Source organism: Dendropsophus ebraccatus, chromosome 7 (genome assembly GCF_027789765.1).
Source record: "Dendropsophus ebraccatus isolate aDenEbr1 chromosome 7, aDenEbr1.pat, whole genome shotgun sequence".
Lineage (NCBI taxonomy): Eukaryota > Metazoa > Chordata > Amphibia > Anura > Hylidae > Dendropsophus > Dendropsophus ebraccatus.
The window spans coordinates 25,623,053-25,633,052 of NC_091460.1; the positions used below are offsets into that span (position 1 = coordinate 25,623,053).

At 47.1% G+C, this 10,000-nt stretch overlaps 1 protein-coding gene across 1 annotated transcript; it reads right to left on the reverse strand.

Annotated features, from left to right (window-relative positions):
* Positions 1 to 1,982: 1,982 nt before the first annotated feature.
* Positions 1,983 to 2,354, reverse strand: LOC138796534 (uncharacterized). Its single transcript, XM_069976142.1, has one exon. The coding sequence runs from the start codon at positions 2,352 to 2,354 to the stop codon at positions 1,983 to 1,985; it is 372 nt and encodes a 123-aa protein (XP_069832243.1).
* Between the last annotated feature and the right edge of the window lie 7,646 nt (positions 2,355 to 10,000).

The following is a 10,000-nucleotide window of genomic DNA, read 5'->3' on the forward strand; positions in this document are numbered from 1 at the left end:
TTTGGCTAATTTAAAGGAGAAGTTCAGCAATTTTTAAAATCTGGCAGCTGACAAGGGCAGGGGGGCATTTGATCAGGAGTAGGCACTTACCTCTCCACATGCCAGCGGTGATCGGCTTCAGACCCCCGCCAGAAATAATTTCCCCCCGAGTTGTGATGACATCATGACTTGGGGGGGAAAATGTCTGGCCTGGCTGGTGGACATCCCGCTCAGCCAATGAGTGACTGGAAGCAGCGTCCTGCCCTAGTCACTGACTGCCGTCATGATGTGGTCAGAGCTAGAGATCCTGGAGGTCTGGTGGGTGGTCCTGAGGCGCTCACCGCAGCAAGGGGAGAGGTAAGTGCCTAATCCTGATCAAACTCCCCCTGCTAGCTGCCAGATTTTAAAAAAATCGCTGGACTTGTCCTTTAAGCCACCAAACATACAGGGAGCTCATTTGAGTGTCAAGTACATTCGAGCATCCCGATTCTAGAGCAAATAGTATACTACTATGGATATACTCATCTCTAGCTATTACCCTTTACCAACAGGTTAGTATGGACCAGCCTGATGATTCCTCCTATTAAATAAAAAATAAAAAAAAATAAAAAATCACACACACACACACACAAACTAAAAAAAAAACTATACAAACTCCGTCATCAATATGCAAGAAGAGAATGTCATAAAAATAGAGAAACAAAAGTAGAGTAAAGCTACAAAGCCACAACAACTGCACAACATGTGACTTTCTTGCAGTAATAAAATCGATTCAAGACTATCCCGCCATCAGGATGGAAGGAAGGGTCGGAAAAGGGAAAACAAAGGATATGTTGTTGTTGCTTTCGTTGATTCTGTTTTGTGTTTGTGGTGCTTTCATTGTTTCACTGTATTTTTTTCCCCCGCTTTGTGATCTGTCACTACATATAGCAACCAACAAAAGAACTAATCATTGAGTGTTGGTTATAGTAATTACCCCGGCCTGGGCAACGTCCTCCCTTATGTCTTGTAATTTAACAACAGGTCTAAAATATCACAAATGAGCCTGAAACCTTAGAATGAATATAATGGGGATGAATGAAGCGGCCAGCAGGGAATACGCAGAATGTGTGCGCCCCTCCTAGAGTACAGGTGTGAAGGTGCTCGGCTGGATAATGTAACATCTGGTGCAAAATTATTAGCAGGAAAACAGACTAATTCCACGACTACTGAGAAACTCAGCGTTACGGGGAAGCGGGCAGAATCCTATCACTCCGAGGCTCGTGACATTTTAAAAGCAATGTTCCAGATGAAATCCCCGCTGAGCCATCGGGCCGGATATTGTGAGTTATAATTACAGTGTACGGCCCGGCGGTAGCTTGGTGGCTTTTAATGTCTCATGTGACTCATAAGTATATAATCATAGGTGAGAAGAACAGAGTCCATAAGGGTCGGTGAACAATGGATGAATGGCTATTCAGACCCTATAGTATGTATTGTAGATGACTAATAAGCGTAAAGAAAACTGCAGGGTGACGCCAGCTATACTGTATGCTGGGAACCTGCCTGCAACATTGTGACACTGGACTCATTTGGGCTTCTGTTTCATTTCCTGTCCACCTGCCTGTTCTGCTAACTTTACTTCTCCCTTACTTCCATCCTTCCATTTCTCCGTGTTCATTCCTTCCATCCTTTTCATTCCTCCCTGTTCCTTGCTTCCATGCTTCCATTCCTCCCTGTTCCTTGCTCCCATTCTTCCATTCCTCCCCCGTTCCTTCCTTCCATCCTTCCATTCCTCCCTGTTACTTGCTCCCATTCTTCCATTCCTCCCTGTTCCTTGCTACCATCCTTCCATTCCTCCCTGTTCCTTGCTCCCATCCTTCCATTCCCTCCCTGTTCCTTGCTTCCATCCTTTCATTCCTCCCTGTTCCTTACTTCCATCCTTCCATTCCTTCCTGATCCTTGCTTCCATCCTTCCATTCCTCCCTGTTCCTTGCTTCCATTCTTCCATTCCTCCCTGTTCCTTACTTCCATCCTTCCATTCCTCCCTGATCCTTGCTTCCTACCTTCCATTCCTCCGTGTTACTTGCTTCCATCCTTCCAGTCCTCCCTGTTCCTTCCTTCCATCTTTTCATTCCTCCCTGTTCCTTCCTTCCATCTTTCCATTCCTCCCTGTTCCTTCCTTCCATCTTTCCATTCCTCCCTGTTACTTGCTTCCATCCTTCCATTCCTCCCTGTTCCTTGCTTCCATCCTTCCATTCCTTGCTTCCATCCTTCCATTCCTCCATGTTACTTGCTTCCATCCTTCCATTCCTCCGTGTTACTTGCTTCCATCCTTCCAGTCCTCCCTGTTCCTTCCTTCCATCTTTCCATTCCTCCCTGTTCCTTGCTTCCATCCTTCCATTCCTCCGTGTTACTTGCTTCCATCCTTCCATTCCTCCATGTTACTTGCTTCCATCCTTCCATTCCTCCCTGTTCCTTCCTTCTATCCCTCCATTCCTCCCTGTTCCTTCCTTCCATCCTTCCATTCCTCCCTGTTCCTTGCTTCCATCCTTCCATTCCTCCATGTTACTTGCTTCCATCCTTCCATTCCTCCGTGTTACTTGCTTCCATCCTTCCATTCCTTGCTCCCATCCTTCCATTCCTCCCTGTTCCTTGCTCCCATCCTTCCATTCCTCCCTGTTACTTGCTTCCATCCTTCCATTCCTCCGTGTTACTTGCTTCCATCCTTCCATTCCTCCCTGTTCCTTGCTTCCATCCTTCCATTCCTCCATGTTACTTGCTTCCATCCTTCCATTCCTCCGTGTTACTTGCTTCCATCCTTCCATTCCTCCCTGTTACTTGCTTCCATCCTTCCATTCCTCCCTGTTACTTGCTTCCATCCTTCCATTCCTCCCTGTTCCTTGCTTCCATCCTTCCATTCCTCCCTGTTCCTTACTTCCATCCTTCCATTCCTCCCTGCTCCTTGCTTCCATCCTTCCATTCCTCCGTGTTACTTGCTCCATCCTTCCATTCCTCCCTGTTACTTGCTTCCATCCTTCCATTCCTCCCTGTTCCTTGCTCCCATCCTTCGATTCCTCCCTGTTCCTTGCTCCCATCCTTCCATTCCTCCCTGTTCCTTGCTTCCATCCTTCCATTCCTCCGTGTTACTTGCTTCCATCCTTCCATTCCTCCCTGTTCCTTGCTTCCATTCTTCCATTCCTCCCTGTTCCTTCCTTCCATCCTTCCATTCCTCCCTGTTCCTTGCTTCCATTCTTCCATTCCTCCATGTTACTTGCTTCCATCCTTCCATTCCTTCGTGTTAACTGCTTCCATCCTTCCATTCCTCCCTGTTACTTGCTTCCATCCTTCCATTCCTCCCTGTTCCTTGCTTCCTTCCTTCTTTTATTTCTTCTCCTTCTTTTGATTTTTTCCTTATTTTTATTCCTCCCCAAGAGATTACCCTCCTGTACACAGCTGCTTCAGGCCTGCTCTGTACTGAAAAGGGGCAGCCGACCTAAAATTGTTGTCTAGAGATAAGTAATCTCTCCTTCTGGCATAATAAACTCCAAGTCATGCACTAAGGATTCTTACCAAGGTCAAAAACTGTCTTGAAGGGAAAGCCTATCCAAAGAGTGGTGTCAGTTTCTTAGTATTTCCTTCTTTATAGAATTCCATTATGTAAAGTTGATCCTTCCAATCTTTCTCTTCTTCCCTCTCTTCCATCCTTCCTTGCTTCCTCCCTTCCTTACCCCCTTGCTTCCTCCTCTCTCTCTCTCTCTCTCTCTCTCTCCCTCCCACCCTTCTTCTTTCTTACCTTCCTTCCATCTTTCCTTCCTTCTTCTCTCCTACCCTTTCTCCCTCCCCCCTTCTCCCTTTTTTCTTTCCAACCTTTCCTTCCTTCCCTTTCTCCCTCCCCCTTCTCCCTTTTTTCTTTCCTACCTTTCCTTCCTTCCTTCCCTTTCTCCCTCCCTCCCTTCTCCCTTTTTTCTTTCATACATTCCTTTCCTCCATTCCCTCCCTTCCTTCCTTCCTCTCTCCTACCCTTTCTCCCTCCCTCCCTTCTCCCTTTTTCTTTCCCTCCCTCCCTTCCTTCCTTCCTTCCTTCCTGTGAGTTTGACACCTGCGATTTAGAATAATTCTCCATCTTTAGTTCTTCTGTTCTTCTTTTGTTCTTCTATATTTAGCTGCCACTATAAGTATTTTCTATACTGGTAGAAGACGACGAGTGATCAGAAACACTAGAATAGCATCGTACAGGATCTTGGGCAGGGGAACAACTGGGCGTTTGATGTTTCCTCATTGTATGGGAAATACTCTAATTCTACCTTATTCTCTATTATTGTGCTGTCATTCCATTAGATGCTTTCCGTGGTTCTGAAAGGATTTCCGCTTTGCTACACAGATAAGTTGTTATTGTTTGGTGAAACATTCCGGATAATTACAGAGTAACCCGCTGCTGTGTTTTATACCGGTGCTTATGTTGAGACATATCTCAGCATCGTGACACCAAATACAAATGAACGTATGCCACCGAGCAGCGTAATCCGGCACAGTGATACTCCCATAAACACAAAGCGTGCGGAGATTACCACGTTATCAATGTATAGTCTACATACAGAGAAGGATGGAGACTGGCTGCCAGTGAGAGAAGAAACCACAAGGATCTAGTAGGTCTTACTTTCTTGTTTACAGTTTCAAAAATGGGTAAAAAATCCACAAAAAGGAACGTTTTCCAAGCAATCTGACGGCTATGGTGCCCCTCTTTAATAGCTTCATATGAAAGATAGGTCTTTCCTAGAGATGAGCGAACCTTGAGCATGCTCGAGTCCATCCAAACCCGATCGTTCAGCATTTGATTAGCGGTGGCTGCTGAAGTTGGATAAAGCTCTAAGGTTATCTGGAAAACATGGATACAGCCAATGACTATATCCATGTTTTCTACATAGCCTTAGGGCTTTATCCAACTTCAGCAGCCACCACTAATCAAATGCCGAACGATCGGGTTCGGATGGACTCGAGCATGCTCAAGGTTCGCTCAGCTCAAGTCTTTACCCTCCAAATATAATGGAAGGGATTTACTAAGACCGTCCTTCTTCAGTAAAATCATGCAACCATTGGTTTCAGGTGATCCATTAGTTGCACTCCTCTGAAAGGATTGGGGATGTGTCAGATCACAAGAAGTCCAACTGTAGAAGCCCCTCATGATCTCCAAAATGGGTGTTCCAAGTGGGAATGAAGCCGCGTTTCTTGCATGCACATCCCTGGTCCATTTGCATTGTCCCAGAATGCATCTACCATTGCTGTTTTGTATGTAGGTTAAACCAGTCAGCAGTTTGAAAAAGCAACTAAAGCCAACTTACCCTTTTGCAACTTTCTAGCACTAAAGGGGAAGGCGGATTGTCATAGCCATGGATACAGGTACATCTTTTCTCAAGTATATCACCACCGATCCAAAGTGGTTAGAGCACCTTACAGTACAGTATAGAGAACTTTGTGTCTGGATAGGTCCCCCTTAAAGTGAATGTACTATCAAGCACATGAATAGAACTGTGTCGGTGCCGTAGTCCTTTTTTTAACCGCAGCCCTGTTCCCGCACACTGCGCCAGTCTATTACCGAGAACCAACCCGGGCTGAAGCACTGGAGGCGGGCCAGCCCACTCCCAATGGGAGAAAACTCACTCACCTCTGTGATGCGGCTCCATTAGCAGTTCAAAAAAAGGACCGCATCAATAATTATGTGCAACACCTAAAGCTAATGTACCTGATGGTCCATTCGCTTTTATCCAAGTCAAGCTTTTTCTCCCAAGTAAATACCTCCTAAAAGAAACTTTATTAAAAAATTTGAAAAGTATATCTTTAGTAGACCTGCTTACAGCCAACAGAATATTGCCAAAAAACACTCCAGAGACACCATCACATGTCTCGACGTCAGTGAGCTAGCCAGACCTTCCTCCGGGAAGAAACAACCAAGCCAAGTAATGTCTCCAGTTAAGGAAACCACCCAAGCAAGGTATCCATCCACAGACAACTGTTTCGGGGTATTTGCCCCTCATCAGTGTGGAGTAGGATTCTGGCTGGTGGAAGCAATGCCTAGTAAGTGCATGCAAAAGGACGCTGGGAGATCAACCAAAACACAGAAGCTGTCTGTGGATGGATACCTTGCTTGGGTGGTTTCCTTGACTGGAGACATTCCTTGGCTTGATTGTTCCTTCCCGGAGGAAGGTCTGGCTAGCTCACTGACGTCGAGACACGTGATGGTGTCTCTGCAGTTTCTTTTGCATATTTGATTTCCCAGGGGCAATGTCCTAGAATACACTGACATCGAGACACGTGATGGTGTCTCTGTGGTGTTTTGGTTGATCTCCCTGAGGTCAACCAGCGTCCTTTTGCATGAACTTACTAGGCATTGCTCCCACTAGCCAGAATCCTACTCCACACTGATGAGGGGCAAATACCCGAAACAGCTGTCTGTGGATGGATTCCTTGCTTGGGTGGTTTCCTTGACTGGAGACATTCCTTGGCTTGGTTGTTCCTTCCCGGAGGAAGGTCTGGCTAGCTCACTGACGTCGAGACATGTGATGGTGTCTGCAGTGTTTTTTACATATTTGATTTCCCAGGGGGCAATGTCCTAGAATACACTGACGTTGAGACACATGATGGTGTCTCGCGGTATTTTGGTTTATCTCACTGAGGTCAACCAGCGTTCTTTAACAGGATATTGCCACCCAACTCTCGAGGTACCTCTACTGCAGCTTGAGTATAAAAAAAAACTGTTTATACTGTGTACTGTACCTTTAAGAAGAAAACAGTATGGGACATAATGGACAAGGCAGGAGATGTGCGGCTGTGGTCGTAGTATCAGTACAGTAAGGACATGTTAGGAACCGGACAGCAGGACAAGACAAGACAGTGAGCCCTACGCTCAGCCCCGCCCACTGTCCTCTACCTACTTGCCACAATCCGCCCTAAGATGGCGGCGAGCAACTGGGCGGCAGTCCCTGCACTGGCTAGGTGGGACACAAAGACAAGACAGACAGACAAAACACAATGAAGAATAGTCGACAGTCCGGGTCACAACAATTGGGCAGCAAAAGTACAAAATCACAATCCAATAAGCAGAGTCAAAAAACAAGCAATATGGTCGGGGCAGGCGGCTAGCAAGGATGGTCAGAACACAAGGCAGAAGGGTCAGAGAAAAGACAGATAATAGCAGAACTCAAGCAGGCAGAGACTAAGTCAATAACCAGCAATGATATCCCAGACTGAGGAAGTTATATAGGAGGCCAGGGTTCTGATCCAGAACATCATTGGACCATCCCCCTGATCTCCAAGCACAGACACCTGAGAACAAACCAGATCACTGGCAGGAAGACCTGTCAGTCACAGCAGAACCAAAACACAGATTAACCCAGACATGGCCAGACAGAACTCAGCAGGTGAAGTCGGGTGTGTCTCTCAAGGTGAGCAAAACCAGTGTTCACACACTACAAAACAAAACACAGAAACAGAATGGCAAGAAAATCAGCGCCTTCTCGGCCCGCACAGCATGAGCCGAGGGGCGCATAATGCTCCGCAAAGATACAGTCCTGACAGTACCCCCCCCTTTTATGAGGGGCCTCAGGACCCTCACAGGACTCAACCTCACTTAGAAAATTGCCATCTGACTCCCATTCATCAGAAGACGAGTCCATGGCATGGAGAACAGGCTTACTGACAGGACGAGCAGAAGAACATGATAAATTCACATCAGATACAGGCAAATAAGGTACAGCAGAACTAGAAACATTTATTTCGCCGGAGGGTACCTGTGCGCCCAAGTGACTTTCCTGGGAGTCACCTGAACGCTGATGATCTGGGTGCAGGTTTTCTTGCCGCTTGGGACGCTTGTGGCAGAAACTGATGTAATGGCCGCTGTCACCGCAGTAGTAACATAGACCGTTGTGTCTCCGGTGTTCTCGCCTGGTCCTGGCGTCCAATTGTCCCAGCTGCATGGGCTCGTCCTCATGAATATCAGGGATAGCAACAGAGTTTTTGACAGAGCAGGGAACAGAGGTCTTAGAAGGGTCAGAGCCTACTCTCTCCCTATGTCTGTCACGGAGCCTACGGTCTATGCGAATAGCTAAATTCATGGCCTGCTTAAGGGTGGAGGGATCTGGGTGTCCTGTCCAGGCATCCTTAATGCCATCAGATAACCCCTGCTTAAACTTGCACCTAAGCGCAGGATCATTCCATCCGGATGGAACGCACCACTGGCGGAACTCAGCACAATACTCCTCCACCGGTCGCTTGCCCTGTCTCAAAACTGTCAACTGCCTCTCAGCTGCTGCTGCCCTGTCAGGGTCATCATAGAGTAACTCCAATGCAGAGAAAAACTGATCCACAGAAGATAACTCAGTGGCATCTGGAGGCAAAGAAAAGGCCCACTCCTGCGGAGGTCCTTGTAAGAGTGACATAATGATGCCCACTCTCTGGCTCTGATCCCCAGAGGACCGGGGACAAAGTCTGAAAAACAACTTACATCCCTCTCTGAAGATCCGAAAGGCCCTTCTCTCGCCCTTGAACCTATCAGGAAGCTGCACAGGAGGTTCTGGGGGAACAGCAGCAGATAGCATGGCATTTTGGCCCAGGAAAGACTCTACCTGCTGCACCCGTTGCGTAAGGTCCAGAACAAGCTGGTTGAGACTTTGCATTTGCTCAACCAGAGCTTTCATGGGGTCCATAGCAAGGTGAGAGAGAGAAGAGAAAAAAAAAAAAAAAGTATGGCTGGTTATTCTGTTAGGAACCGGACAGCAGGACAAGACAAGACAGTGAGCCCTACGCTCAGCCCCGCCCACTGTCCTCTACCTACTTGCCACAATCCGCCCTAAGATGGCGGCGAGCAACTGGGCGGCAGTCCCTGCACTGGCTAGGTGGGACACAAAGACAAGACAGACAGACAAAACACAATGAAGAATAGTCGACAGTCCGGGTCACAACAATTGGGCAGCAAAAGTACAAAATCACAATCCAATAAGCAGAGTCAAAAAACAAGCAATATGGTCGGGGCAGGCGGCTAGCAAGGATGGTCAGAACACAAGGCAGAAGGGTCAGAGAAAAGACAGATAATAGCAGAACTCAAGCAGGCAGAGACTAAGTCAATAACCAGCAATGATATCCCAGACTGAGGAAGTTATATAGGAGGCCAGGGTTCTGATCCAGAACATCATTGGACCATCCCCCTGATCTCCAAGCACAGACACCTGAGAACAAACCAGATCACTGGCAGGAAGACCTGTCAGTCACAGCAGAACCAAAACACAGATTAACCCAGACATGGCCAGACAGAACTCAGCAGGTGAAGTCGGGTGTGTCTCTCAAGGTGAGCAAAACCAGTGTTCACACACTACAAAACAAAACACAGAAACAGAATGGCAAGAAAATCAGCGCCTTCTCGGCCGCACAGCATGAGCCGAGGGGCGCATAATGCTCCGCAAAGATACAGTCCTGACAGGACAGTAGAACATGATGGACAAGGCAGGAGATGTGCAGCTGTGGTAGTAGTATCAGTACAGTAAGGACAGTAGAACATGATGGATAAGGCAGGAGATGTGCGGCTGTGGTACTAGTATCAGTACAGTAAGGACAGTAGAACATGATGGACAAGGCAGGAGATGTGGGGCTGTGGTAGTAGTATCAGTACAGTAAGGACAGTAGAACATGATGGATAAGGCAGGAGATGTGCGGCTGTTGGTACTAGTATCAGTACAGTAAGGACAGTAGAACATGATGGACAAGGCAGGAGATGTGGGGCTGTGGTAGTAGTATCAGTACAGTAAGGACAGTAGAACATGATGGAGATGTGCGGCTGTGTAGGATTAGTGATAGCAGTAGTAGTAGTAGCAGAAGTGGACAAGGCAGGAGAATGTGTGGCTGTGATAGTAGTAGTAGTCGTAGTAGGAGCAGTGGTATCAGTACAGTAACGACAGTATAGAACATAGTGGAAAAGGCAGGAGATGTGCGGCTGTGTAGGACTAGTGGTAGTTGTGGTTGTTGTAGTAGTAATAATAATAATAGTAGTAGT

What these genes read in the sequence shown, in the direction of transcription:
- LOC138796534 (XM_069976142.1), bottom strand. Translation starts at nt 2,354, where the DNA reads ATGGAAGCAAGGAACAGGGAGGAATGGAAAGATGGAAGGAAGGAACAG.